A 12,701-nucleotide genomic window follows, 5' to 3' on the forward strand; every position below is an offset into this window, starting at 1 on the left:
TGTTGGGGTGGCGGTTTTTAGCGGTTCTTTTGGGTTAAACTCTCTCTCTCACTCTCTCTCCCAGATACACAGACACACACACAACACTCCCTTGTTCCCACGGATAGAGCGATTCCCCATTCCATCTTTTTTCCTCACTATTTTGTGTGTGAATGATTAAAAGCTGTTGGTTGAATTGGTTGGCCGGTTATTAACTAAAACATTGATGGAAGGTAAATACGTTGTTGTGAATATTCTTCATCTCCATCTCCCTTCCAACTCCATCCACATCAAAATAACAAAAAAAGCATCCGCTGTAGCTTTCATCCAAGTCCATGCATGATAGAGGAACGAACGATGAGCAAAAAGAGACGCCTTGAATTGACAAAGTTCTTCTATCAAACCGATTCCATGTTCCCCAGTCCCTTTATCCATTTAAACTCCAACACTTTAGATGTTACAGAGAGCAAAGGAAACATTATCGAATGGGCTATGTTGGTAACACAAGCGGTGAAATATCTTCATCGAGGACACTCCCTTTCATCTCTTCTTTTCCTAACAGCCTTTCACAGCTATCACTCGCTCTCAGCGTAACCAACCAACTAGGTACTAGGTCCCCACTTCCCTTGTCTCTTTCCTATCCTCCAAGGTCCGTGTGTACCCTTCCACACACCCATCATCCTTCAACCCCAAAACCGGTCGATGTAAGATTAAAGGAAGACAAGGAAATAATGAAAGCAGGACCAGAGAATGGCTACTGCATTTATTTCGCCTTGCCACTCGCACTGCTCTTCACACGGCGCGCCGTAGGGCGGTTGATATGGTGGCTCGGGATCCAGCTTTCGTCGTAGCTCTTGTTCCCGTCACCGCCGCTTGTGAACCCAGCGGACTCGTTGCCCGAGAGAGCGTCGGCAGAAGCGGCCTCGGCCTCAACGGCGGCCGCGGCGCGGCGCGCGGCCTTCTTGCCACCGCCGGCTTGCGAGGAACCGCCCTTGCCGGTGGGCTTGGCTTGGGGGAAGAGAGCCTCGATCCAGGTCTTGTAGACGAAGTAGAGGGTTGCGCCGAAAACGCCGGTGAGGAAGAGGTAGAGGAAGATGCTGTTGAACGATCGGGTTAGATGATGTTTTACAAAAGAACTGTTGCGGGGGCTGCAAGGCGGAGAGTGGTAAGCTGTTAGAGGAAAAAGGGATGCTCACATTTGGGGATCAAACAGGCTGGTGGGCGGCTCGACAATGCTGGCAGGACCACTGTGGGCCTGGACCTGGAAGATCTGGCTCGTGGCCTCGCTCGTAACAATGGCAACCAGATCAACCTGCACATCCTGCGGCATCATGTCGAGGACGAATTGGTAGGGCAATTGGTGCTTCTCGCCAGGCGGGATGGTCACGTCGTACCGGACGGCGGTCAAGTTGCGGATGGTCGCGGCAGACGCGGGAGCGTCCTCGGGCAGTGGCTTGGTGGTCGAAAGCTTGCCACCAATGAAGGCAACGTCGATTGGCGAGTCTTCATGGTTGGTGATCTCGATCAGGGCCTTGGTCACGCGGCCGTTGACGATCTTCACGCCAAAGATGTCAGCATCGGGGAAGGTGGTCTCGATGTCGGCCTTGAGCTCGGGTTGCTCGACCGGGACCGTGGTGAAGGACTCGGCATCGGGCTACGGAAAGGGTTTTGTTAGCAATTGGGGGTTTCTTTCCGGTGTCGCGTTATGCGAAAGGTGAGAATAAAAAGGGGGATGGGGATGAGCCGGCCACGCGATGACGCAGCAACAACACCTGAAAAAACGTACCTCTTCGGTGGCGAAGGCCGTCGCGACGCGCAGAGCGAGCAGGGCAATTGAAGACCACTTGAAGTTGACCATTGTGCCGAATTCCAAGAACAGAAAGAAGGGTGACGATGAAGAAGAGAAAAGGGAGAAACGATAGGAGATCGAGAAAGGAAGTTCGAATCCCAGCTGAAGCTCGGAGGAATCGGTCGTAAAAACGTCGTGTGTGCAATCTGGCAACTGTCACTAGCGCCCCCGAGCGCCCCTGGAGCTCGCGTGGTTCGTGCTCCAGCCAAGCGAATCGTGGCTTACCCCAAATATGCATATGTCGGGGTGAGGTGAAGGGTCAGGCTTGGCATTCATTCAACATCTCAACGACGCACCAAAGGTTCGTCCTTGCTTGTGAACAAACAGAAGCATTCAGTTGCACACACCATGGACTAAGAACATTGGTCTACAATAGAACTTGGTTTGGAGCGACCCTGTGGTTTGTGGCTTTGTTTCTTTTTTCCTTCAATTCTCCTTCCCCTTTTCCCCTAGTTTGTTCACTCAAAATCCGGGTCTTGTCAGAAGCCACTACCTGCAACAAAACAATATACCGCCACAGACAATGCTTCACCCAGCTCCCGTGCCTCACTCGGCCGATCCAATGGCACGATCAAGCTTACTAGTATTCGAACTAAGGGACAGTTCCTTGCTTCAAACAGCCCCGCTGGCCGAAATAGGGCCAAAAATACGATGCAATTAAATGAGAAATAAAAAGATAAAATAACCCAAAAAGCTCACCGCCCACTTCCTCTTCCATCACGAAGATTCAGTAAGCAGCTACGAAAACCTACGGGAGGGTTTTGCTTCAGTGACCGTACCGGGAGTCGAACTCCCGGCACGCGGTATTGCGGGCATGGGCGGCATGCCTTCGCCCCCCCCCAAATGCGCCATCCGCAAGGTCAAGCATTCGCCGGATGGGAGGGGTCATTGAGAGAGTGCGGCGGAAGGGTGGGTTATAAAAGGCCCGACCTGTGGAGGACGGGGAGCTCAACCTCCTTGGGATGGAAGGAAGGAATGGAGGGCCGGAAGTTCAGTTTCACTCGGTCTGGTTTTGTCCCTGACAGCAGCTCCTGGCATATTCTCACACCAACCACCCTCTGGAGGAGATTCTCTTCCGATGCCAGCAACGGCGGCCTTTTTTTCGTCATGGACAAGTCCACAAACGGCTGTTGCCTGTCTCACTGGGTGGATGGGCGCAACCCCCTTCTCTATTCAAGACCCCAGGCTTGACCAGTAAGTGAGCCAGTTCATCCCCAACAGTCGCATCATGTGTGTGACCGGTTAGCTGCGCGGCGACCGTTTAGAAAAGTTCTTACGTAGTAAGCACATCCTTGGTTTGTCCGATGCAAAGGAGGTTTAGTTATCTTGCCGCCGTCGACGAGAGACAAAGAACCTAAGACAAAGGCAATGTGTGTCTCACGTCCCAAGCTAATGCGGAACTTTTCGAGTGAAAAGTGAACGGGACTACGAAACGGAGCTAATGTACTATGTAGACCATTCGACTGCAGCAGCGGCGAGACCCGGGGGGCTGTGAAGAAAACAGCTGCCACCAACGGTACATGCATCGAATGATTGTGGCTAGAATTGTTAGATTACATTTCCCGAGATCCCGATTAACGGCCGTGACGTATGTCTTCACCATTTGGGTGACCCCAGAAAGTTGTTGAGCTGTTCGAACCTGTTTATTAAATTTCATGACCTTTTTCACACCAACTTGGGTCCCCCTCTTGGAACGGCAGCCCAATACAGAATATCACTAGAGAAAGGATTGCATCTAATCATTTCAGATGCCTTAGATGGAGGACCGATCTCGTCAAAGAGCACAGGGTGCTTACCATAGTCTGAGGCGGAAGGGCTCGTAAGCCAAGGAAGGCGAGTTGCGAATTCATTTTCTGGCGGCTCTCGGATAAAGGAGATGTTCTGTACCAATGGGCTCTGAGCAGGACTGCAGGAACGCAACCATATAACTATCACGGTTGGAGATTCCCCTGAGCGCAGGAGCACTTCCCTGCTTCAACGAGCCGCACCACACGGTACATAACAAACAACCCCCGACGATGAATTACCGCACCCTTTTTATTCTATTATTGGTAGCTAGCAACTGATACTCTCCATTCTTTGGATCACGCATCTTGGCTCTCAGCTATTGGGCTCATTGAAGCTGGCTTATCAAGCCAGAAGCACGATGTCGGATTCAAGACCTGTCTTTTCTTTCGACATTGACAACTGTGTTGGTGATGTTCTCGGACGCGATACCGTGGGCAAAAGGCTAACCTCATCCACACAGCTATATTCAAGAAGTCAGTCGGAAATTTTCAACTTCTCTCTAATAATATGACCGTACTGAAACACTGCCCAAGGCAGAAAGGTGCACGAAATAACGACGATGCTTAACCACACCTTCATTAAGAACGCCCTGTCGCTTGACGATGATGCCACGAGGGAGCTGCACCAGAAATACAGGAAGGAATGTAGCTTAATCCTCCAAGGCCTCGTACAGAACCACGGCATCGATCCTCTCGTGTAAAACAGCCACGTCGAAGACGCGTTGCCACTCGAGGAGCTCCTAGTGCCAGATCCCGAGCTCTGCCAAATGCTTCGAGACATAGACAAGACCAAGGTAAAGCTCTGGCTACTTACCAATGCATATGTCAACCATGGCAGACGGGTTGTCCGTTTGCTAGGCATTGAGGATCACTTCGAAGGCCTCACCTATTGTGACTATGCAGCTGAACCCATACACTGCAAGCCTCATGTCGAAATGTTCAACAAAGCGATGCGGGAGGCTGGTGTGGGAGATGTGAAAGCATGCCATTTTGTTGGTAGGTGCCGTTATCCGACCCCGGCCTACCTCATGGGGAGATACTTATGATCCAGTTCAGATGATTCAGCCGGGCACTGTTTTTCGGCCGAAAAGTTTGGATGGACCGCCGTTCATCTACTCGAAGATGATGCCCAGCCACTGGAGGCTGATGTTTGCAAATATCGCATTGCCCGCTTGGTGGAGTTGAGGAACCTGTTCCCTCACTTTTTTATTGGACACGGGACAGGCATCTAAATGCCAACTATCTGAGCCTTCTATTCTATTCGATCCGATCCTCAACGGACAGGGAATTCCAGGTTTCTGTGCAACCGTAACAAAATGTCTTGATAATCCGGCTCGTCCTCGGGCGTAATTTGTCGATGGCGAATTAAGAAATCTATCAACACCAAGGCACTGTTTGGTTTGAACTCCTTCAGGGACAACGCCCGCTTGACCTTGGGTACCGTCAGCAGCTCAAAAGCCTCGACCGAGCCATCATTTTGCGCCAGGGTGTCCAGTGGCGAACCTGTCAGGTCCAGATCAAATATGTACATGCGCTCGGGTTGGGCCAACCCCTCCTCGCCTCCAGATCCCTCGTCGGAAAGGTTGAAGAATGTTATATCCCCGGCTGCTGTGGCTCTTTTGACGGTTTCCTCTCCTAACGATGCTTCCTCCTCGCTCTCCCGGATCAAGCACGACCACGGAGTCTCCCCGGTAGCAAGTGCTCCACCGACCGATGTGTCGAGCATCCCGGGATATTTTGCCCTGTCCCTGGACCGCCGCGGTACCCAAATCTCCATTGAATCCTCACGGTCCTTATCGGCGTTCCAGCGATAGGCGGTCATGTGCACACCATATGTGACAACTCCGAATAGCGGGCAGGCGCTGCGTTCAATGCTGAAGAGCAACTCCGCGTCTGGGCCGTAGACCGGCAGCAATTCGTCTCGCCACTTTTCGAGGTTCTTGAAACGGCCCGACGATCGCATGCCCAGTGTCGTTTCCATCATAATGGCCGTTCGTGTAGCATCGTCGTGGCCACCAACCAGTGTGAGAGTCCTCGGGCTGCAGTGCCGGTCGAAAATCCAGTTCGGCAAGCTGGCTAGGGCCAGGGCGACAGACGGGAGAACATATCCAAACGTGACGCCCGGGTGTGAAGCTATACGGAAGTGCACGTAGGAGTTGGGCGTCTCGGGCTGGTCCCCGGGACACGGGAACGAATCGACAGTCTTGACAATATCAAGATTTGAGTGACTCATGGTTGTCGTTGATTATGGATGAAGAGGTGGGGGAAAGAGGGGTGAGCAGGCTGGGCTCGGTGATGAAGAAATCAATAAAGCCTTCGCGTCATGTTCAACAGGTCGCTTGTTGAGTCGTTGACTGTTTGGGCTATCATCGGGCTGGGACAGAAACGAGGGGCTTTTCGAGCCTGTGGTACGGCGAGGCAGTCATCATCTGACATCCGCCACACGGCACAAACCCTTAGGATGGCCAATCATTGATAAGGCTGAGCATGCAGAGAGGGCAATGTGAGTGTGGAGTGATGTGGCAGGGGTTGTTACCGTGCATACGTGTGTGTAGACGGCAATGCAGAACAAGTACATATAATCAGCCAGCGCAAGGCTCTGTGGCATGAGTGCCGAATTTGGACCTTTGGTTTCATTACTGTGGTTTGCATTGATATGACTCACTAGTAGGGCCAGTGCTAGGAACCAATCCGGAACATCCCGAGGGTTACCCTTTTTCTTTTTTTCTTTTTTTTTTTCTTTTTTTTCCCGCACGGTGGGAGGCAGGGAGGAAAAGATCCTGAGGCAGATTTGATAGTAATCTCACCGTGGAGTGGTGGGATAGGTTTCATAGTGTAGATGGACCGGAGCATGTCGTTGATGCTCAAGGTTCGGGTGCTAGACCAGCTTCAGAGCACACCAACGTCTCCTGCCACCCCCCCTCGCCCATAAGAGGTTCACTTAGGATCTTGGCCACACTCAGCAGATGTTGATCATCATTGCGGCAGGCTATGAGTGACAAGCCGACCGGCATGCCCCTAGGTCCTGCAAAGGCAGGAATGTGGATCACTGGCATGTGTGCTGCCTGGCCAGGCGGAACAGGTGAGTCCACGCCAACACTGAAGAATGGAGGGCTACTATGTACTCACCGTCCATACCGAATTGAAAATGGGACTGCCCATATCGCCCAGACTTACGGGTGCTTCATCGGTCGCGCTGGGGGTGATGAGTGCGGAGTACTTGGTGGCGATCTTGTCGAGCACAGGTCGAAGAGCGGCGTAGTAATCGAATGCCTGCCGTACCTCGTCGCGGGAGAGTTTACGCGCTTCGTCAACGGATGCGCGGACCTCCGGATCCAGCTTGGTCTTCGTAGCGTCCATGAGATAGTCGTTGTAGAATGCCACACCGCCATTGGCTACAAAGATAACCTTGAACATCCGATTCAATGCGTCGGCATCAGTAAAACCATCCGGGAATTCGACGTAATCGACCTGGACACCGTGTTTGTTGAGGATCTCGGCGGCCTTCTCCATAGCCGTGAGAGTGCCAGACCCGGCAGATGACCAAAACGGTGACTTCACGAACCCTACTCTCATGGTTTCCAATGCTGTTTCCTCAGGGGGTTCTTCCACCGAGATGCTGAGAATTTCGGTAAGAAGTTTGAGATCCTCCAGACTACGAGCGGAGTACCCGATGGTATCGAACTCGAGAGAGGCAACTTTGATCCCCCCACCAGAGATCGTGTTAAAGGTTGGCTTCATGGCGTATGTGCCCGTGTAAGACGCAGGGCGAATGACGCTACCTCCAGTTTGGGTTCCGAAGCTGAGTGGGACGTGGAAGTCAGCCACGGCAGCCGCAGACCCAGCCGAAGATCCACCCGGTGTCCGGTTTGGGTCGTGCGGGTTGGTAGTGGCGGGACCTGGGTTGAGGACTGTGAATTCTGTCGTGGTTGTCTTGCCTGCAGCGACTCAGAACGGCTTACATCGTAAACTAAGCAAGACATACCCATTATCAGAGCTCCGGCTCTTCGGACGATGTCGACAACGGACGCATCCGCATTGGGCTGGTTGCCCTTGTACAGAGCAGAACCATATTCCGTCGGCATATCTGAATCATATGAGCACCGTGGCTAGGAGCTGGAGAGGCAAGCTCACCTTTGGTGTTCATTATGTCCTTGATCCCGATGGCTACCCCATGAAGCCGGCCCCTTTGTCCGCATGGAACTTTGTCCAGATCACGAGCCTGGCTCAAGACAAGATCTGGATCTGAATCAAGGTCAGTTTAATATGCTCGGCAGTAGAATGCGAAGGAAGCACGCCCAAGTGCTGCCACGCTTTGACTATGCCATCCCTCGACTTGATGCGGCTCAACAGCGCAGTCGCGTAGGCCTCAACAGTGAGCAGGTCTCGCTCAATCAAGCTCTGGACCTCGGTGGCGGTCAGCGACCACAGTTTTGCTGGCACGAACATCACTGTTAGTCGTAGATAGTTGCCGATGGGAAGTCGTGCTCAAGTTGTCGCCGAGAAGCAGCATTGGAAGTCCGCGCAACGGATTTTGACTCTGCTGGGATCTATTGCTCCTTCCCAGAGAAGAGCAACGCCTTTCCGGGGAGGAGCGAGGCGGGAAATCTTGCCTTGCCATCATTGCACTGTGACAAACAAAAAATGAGGGGTTAGAAAGGTTTGTTGGCCCTGCCATCACACAAGCAGACAGCGCGTGTCGAACAACTTGAACTTCCATTGAGCGATAGTTATGTATAATACATTGAACCACGGGCAGCATGGTAACGGATGAAAATTCGAAAATCAACGTTAAAATGGCAGAGTAAAAATTCGGACCCTGAAGGAACGATCAGAGTTGAGTAGGTACAGATCCTGCGGTTTTAGGACAGTCTGAAGCGGATAGGAATGAAGTGCTCGAGTCTTAGGCCGTTGACCTCACGCTGCTTGGCAGATCGGATATTCAGTGCCGAGACTCCGACTCGAGCATTCGAGATGACCAATGGAAAGACCGTTGACCTGCAGGGCAAGCTGGGGTCTAGGAGAAAGCCAGAGCTGACGTCGTGGAGCTAGCTAGCTGCAACGACAACGTCTGTGCAGCTCCGAGACCACGTGGATATCAAGGCATCGTATCGCGAAAACACTCATGCTATGCATCTACCAAGTTGGGCAGCTTGAAAAGAACATCTGTTGGCTATTTCGTGACCGGCCGGAGCGTCGGAGGTTGGGACTGACCTGAGTTTTCATGTACGGCCGCGTGGAGTTCGGACAGTGGGCTGATTTTTTTCTCTCTCTCTCTCTCGCTTTCGGGAACCCGAGCAAGAAAGTCGTATGGTATTTTAAGAAAACTTGGATGCCCTGCACAAAGTCGGATTCACACAGTACACTACACCGATGGAAGCAGAAACTTCGATCCAGAGGAAGGCCTGTCAAGCTGAATAGATCGCCCTCATTGCCTAGTTCATTCAGGGCCGACAGGCTTGGCTAAGACAAAGATTAACTGTGGCAGGAAGCGACGCTGCGGAGTGCAACAGCCACTCACGCCACTTTCTTCGGAGGGCCACACGCAACCACGCGGGGAGGACGGCAGGGGTCGTCACTTCCTCGACGAGAACCTCACCTTTCGGCCTCAAAACCCTCTGGAAAAGCTGCACACACAAGAATTTATTTGACCCCTGCAAGTCGCTGTTGTACGACATCCCGAGATCCCATCGAGGGGGTCCCGGCAATTGATTGCCACCAGGGGAACTCTGTCCCTGGCCGGCGCGTCCACTATGCGAGAAGCACGGGTCACCCTGGACGGTGCGGGACGACAAGGATACGGACACCGTCAACCGCCACGAGGATGAGCCTTCCCGTGTCTTCTCTTTTCTCTTTTCTCTTCTTTTTCTTTCGCCCCCGAGTGCTGGGGCTGACGAAAATCTTTGCAAACTAAGACATACACTTACGTTTCCTGCTAATCGGGGATAGCTCGGCTGTGGCCACACCGCAAGAGGTCGCAGAAAGGCTGCCTCTCAATCCATTCCCGGAAGGCTGCAGGCTGCGTCTGCCGGACGGCAGGCATGCTTGGGGCGCAGTGTGTCGAGGACGGTGTCTCTTGTATTGGGACATCGGATGCGTTCTCATCTCCATATGTGTCGTCATCCGCATCAACATCCTCGGTGGGTAAACGTCGAGGCCTATCCGCAGTCCATGGTGCCTTTTGTACTGTACATACACAAGCGCGGCATCACAAGATAGGATAAGACATGTGTTTACCTGAGCTCGCATCCCCCCACGCCAGTCGCTTAAACACCGGGACGGATATGGGCCACGGAGACTGACAACGCCAACAACCTCGTGCTCGAAGTGTAGTGTATGTACATGCTAATCCCCCTCCCTCTTTGAAGAGCAGTCACGGCCCTGGGAAGCTGAATCTTCAGCCTCGGTACCAGTCTTTTGACATACCCGATTGCACACCAGTCTTCATCTGGCACGATTTTGACATTCGCGGACCATGTTCACCATGGTGTCCGCGCTGACCCTGCGAGGTGAACCAGCCCCCCCTGTCGGTACCGATCGACTGAGAAAGCTTGCGAGATCTTGATTTGCAGCCCTGACCTCGACCCTGGTTCCTGGAAATGGAACCCTGGAATCCGCCACGTTCAGAGCCGGCCCAGCATGCCACATGCATCAAAAACTTCCTCTTCCTCCTCAACCATTGTCCGCTACACCCCACCTCGGCTCGGCAGCGATCCGCAAGGGCCCGCGGAGAGGTCTTGAAGCCGGCTACCGGAATGTTTTGCTGGGCAGACGGGGGTGGCCAGATCTTCTTGTCTCTTGGCCCTTCTTCTCCAGGGTCAAGAGAAACAGTGGCAGCATCGCCTTGTCCGCCTGTCCTGTCCACGTGTTGCCCATCTTCTCACACGCACCGTGGGCCTCCTCACCTTCCGTGCTTCTGTAAAGCAGTAGCTCGAGTCTCAGCACTACACCCTATACAGTAGTGTAATAACCTCAGCTTTGTCGAGTATGTACTCCAACCGTATTCGGACGAGAAGTGGCCTGCTGGGACCGATATGCCGCCCGTTTTGTGTTCCTCCCTCCCGGTCGCAGGTCCCTTGCTCTTCGCTCCCTGCACACTAAAAGTCTCGCGTGGGCGGGCGGCAGCACCATCCAGCCCTTGTTGATCGCCGCCCCCCGCAGCCAGGGACCGCAGATTCGCCATGCCATTTGCATGCCCAGCAGACGGGGCTCAGCTGGGCTATTAGTGCCGCTTCCTCACCTACCTTGCCGGGCTCGGATCGGGTCCCGGTTGGGCCCTCCTTGGCCCTCCTTAAGGGCAAGCAAGCATGGGGGACGACGTCTGCGCATCCCTGGCTGTAGCATGCTGGAGATAACCTAACTATTGCTCCGAACTGCCGGGCCCGGGAGAGCGCCGTAGCTTATGTGCACTGGGCAACTGGGAAAATACGCACAGGGCATACATACATAAACGCTTCTCCCTCGCATGTATTCCAAGGCCCTTTGACCACGGCCCTCTTACCCCCCGGCTCAACATCGATTCTTCTTGTTGTTGTCTTCACCTCGGAGTGGGGTTCTTGCTTTCCTTGTTTATTCTGTCATTTATTGTGTTAGTGGCCGAGGGATTCTGCCATATGTCTCCGGGATCCCGAATTCCCGACGAGAGAGTCAACTATAGCAGCTGTGTGTTGTCTTAAATTTCCCCGAAACGAGGCTCACAACCATCCCGAGGGGCCAGCCTTGCCTCTAGTGGCCACACTACCCACAAAGAAGACGAGCGGCACATACCACGAGCTGCTGTGTGGAATACAGACCCCTAATCAACCAAGTCGCCTTTCCCTCACCCGGCTTGGACATTATGGCGGCGCCTTGGGCAGGAGACAACCCCTTTCAAGAGGAACAGGTACTGTACCTAACTATCCCCCCTTGTTTGTACATGTGCAAGCGTACCTCCTTCCAACTACGCAAAAAGCCAAACACCAAAACCAACCCCTAACACCTCCCACTAACGCTTCCCTTCATCTCCTCAGCCCTTCGGCGGCGGCCAATTCGACATAATCGACTGGCACCCCTATTTCCAATCCTGCGTCCGCTACTTCATCGAACACGCCCAATTCGAAGGCCCCGTCCAAGCCCTAGCAGCCTTCATCAACATCCAACTCCCCTTCCAAAAAGCCCAACAAAACCCCACCCTCCTCCGCCGCTCCCCTTCCCATCCCGGCGGACCATCCCACCCCCCAGGCGGCCCCGGCCGTCTCTCTCCCGCAGCAGCCGCCGCCGCCGGGCAACCACCTCAACCCGTCACATACCACGTCTCCCTACACCCATACATCCGCCGGCTGATTGCGACGGGATTTGACTTCCCCGCGGTTTTGCACGGGTTCTTTGGGGATGACTGGGAATTGGGGGTGCGGCCGCTGCATGAGCAGGAGAGGCGGAATTTCTTGTTTGCGGCGAAGAGTAGTAGCTGGTTGGAGGTGAAGAGGGCGTATGATATGGGCACGGATGAGACGGTGCCGTTTTTGAAACCGTTGAGGAATGCGAGTGAGCAGGAGATTAGGGCCGGGGAGGGCGGGTGGAGTGAGTGGTTGGCTATGCAGGATTGGTGAGTCTGTTTTTTTCTTTTCTGGTTATTTGTTTTATTTTGGCTCTTTTATTCGATTACCTCTTTTGGGGGAGGAGAAAGTCGTCTGCCCCTGAAGTACCAGAAAACAAGTGAAGAGCGAGTGCTAACTGTTATTGTGTAGGATGCTAGGGCCGAGGTCGATGGAAGTCAGGGGTGATACCGCGGGAGGCTCAAGGTCAGGGGCTGGTGGAGTGAGGATTAAGAGGGAAGAGGAAGATTGATGACCGGCCACCCTGGGCTGGTTGGCGTATGTGACCGTGGTTCGATACGGTACAGTGATTGTATGATTGCGGGGAAGGGTGTAGTCGTGGTTGGCTGTGTTGCGGGAGGAACGTTTATGGGAGGCTCGTCGAATTCCGTCTTTCTTTTCTTTGTTTGGGCATGGCGAGCATGGCGGCCTTCTCGATGTGTATCACGCTATCATGTTTGATGTTTTCATGGAAGCCCCGTGCTGGATCACGGGTTGCAAAGATAACCACCT

At 53.4% G+C, this 12,701-nt stretch overlaps 5 protein-coding genes across 5 annotated transcripts; 2 read left to right on the forward strand and 3 right to left on the reverse strand.

Moving 5' to 3' along the window:
• Nucleotides 1-742: 742 nt before the first annotated feature.
• On the reverse strand, nucleotides 743-1,837 carry C8A04DRAFT_34350 (uncharacterized protein; the record flags this gene model as incomplete). Its single annotated transcript, XM_062782800.1, has 3 exons — nucleotides 743-1,076; nucleotides 1,176-1,633; nucleotides 1,766-1,837. 3 exons carry the CDS (start codon nucleotides 1,835-1,837, stop codon nucleotides 743-745), a joined length of 864 nt encoding a protein of 287 aa, XP_062640513.1.
• A 2,137-nt stretch (nucleotides 1,838-3,974) lies between these two features.
• Nucleotides 3,975-4,847, forward strand: C8A04DRAFT_34351 (HAD-like domain-containing protein; the record flags this gene model as incomplete). The annotated part of the gene is made up of 4 exons (XM_062782801.1): nucleotides 3,975-4,089; nucleotides 4,150-4,310; nucleotides 4,350-4,611; nucleotides 4,672-4,847. 4 exons carry the CDS (start codon nucleotides 3,975-3,977, stop codon nucleotides 4,845-4,847), a joined length of 714 nt encoding a protein of 237 aa, XP_062640514.1.
• A 41-nt stretch (nucleotides 4,848-4,888) lies between these two features.
• On the reverse strand, nucleotides 4,889-5,848 carry C8A04DRAFT_34352 (NUDIX hydrolase domain-like protein; the record flags this gene model as incomplete). Its single annotated transcript, XM_062782802.1, has 1 exon — nucleotides 4,889-5,848. The coding sequence occupies one exon, from the start codon at nucleotides 5,846-5,848 to the stop codon at nucleotides 4,889-4,891; it is 960 nt and encodes a 319-aa protein (XP_062640515.1).
• A 631-nt stretch (nucleotides 5,849-6,479) lies between these two features.
• C8A04DRAFT_24941 (amidase signature domain-containing protein) lies at nucleotides 6,480-7,762 on the reverse strand (the record flags this gene model as incomplete). Its single annotated transcript, XM_062779361.1, has 4 exons — nucleotides 6,480-6,680; nucleotides 6,745-7,526; nucleotides 7,601-7,702; nucleotides 7,750-7,762. The coding sequence occupies 4 exons, from the start codon at nucleotides 7,760-7,762 to the stop codon at nucleotides 6,480-6,482; spliced, it is 1,098 nt and encodes a 365-aa protein (XP_062640516.1).
• A 3,690-nt stretch (nucleotides 7,763-11,452) lies between these two features.
• On the forward strand, nucleotides 11,453-12,441 carry C8A04DRAFT_24942 (uncharacterized protein; the record flags this gene model as incomplete). The annotated part of the gene is made up of 3 exons (XM_062779362.1): nucleotides 11,453-11,497; nucleotides 11,625-12,199; nucleotides 12,342-12,441. 3 exons carry the CDS (start codon nucleotides 11,453-11,455, stop codon nucleotides 12,439-12,441), a joined length of 720 nt encoding a protein of 239 aa, XP_062640517.1.
• Nucleotides 12,442-12,701: the final 260 nt, after the last annotated feature.

This window comes from Dichotomopilus funicola (genome assembly GCF_033296635.1).
Source record: "Dichotomopilus funicola strain CBS 141.50 unplaced genomic scaffold C8A04scaffold_4, whole genome shotgun sequence".
Classification (NCBI taxonomy): Eukaryota; Fungi; Ascomycota; class Sordariomycetes; order Sordariales; family Chaetomiaceae; genus Dichotomopilus; species Dichotomopilus funicola.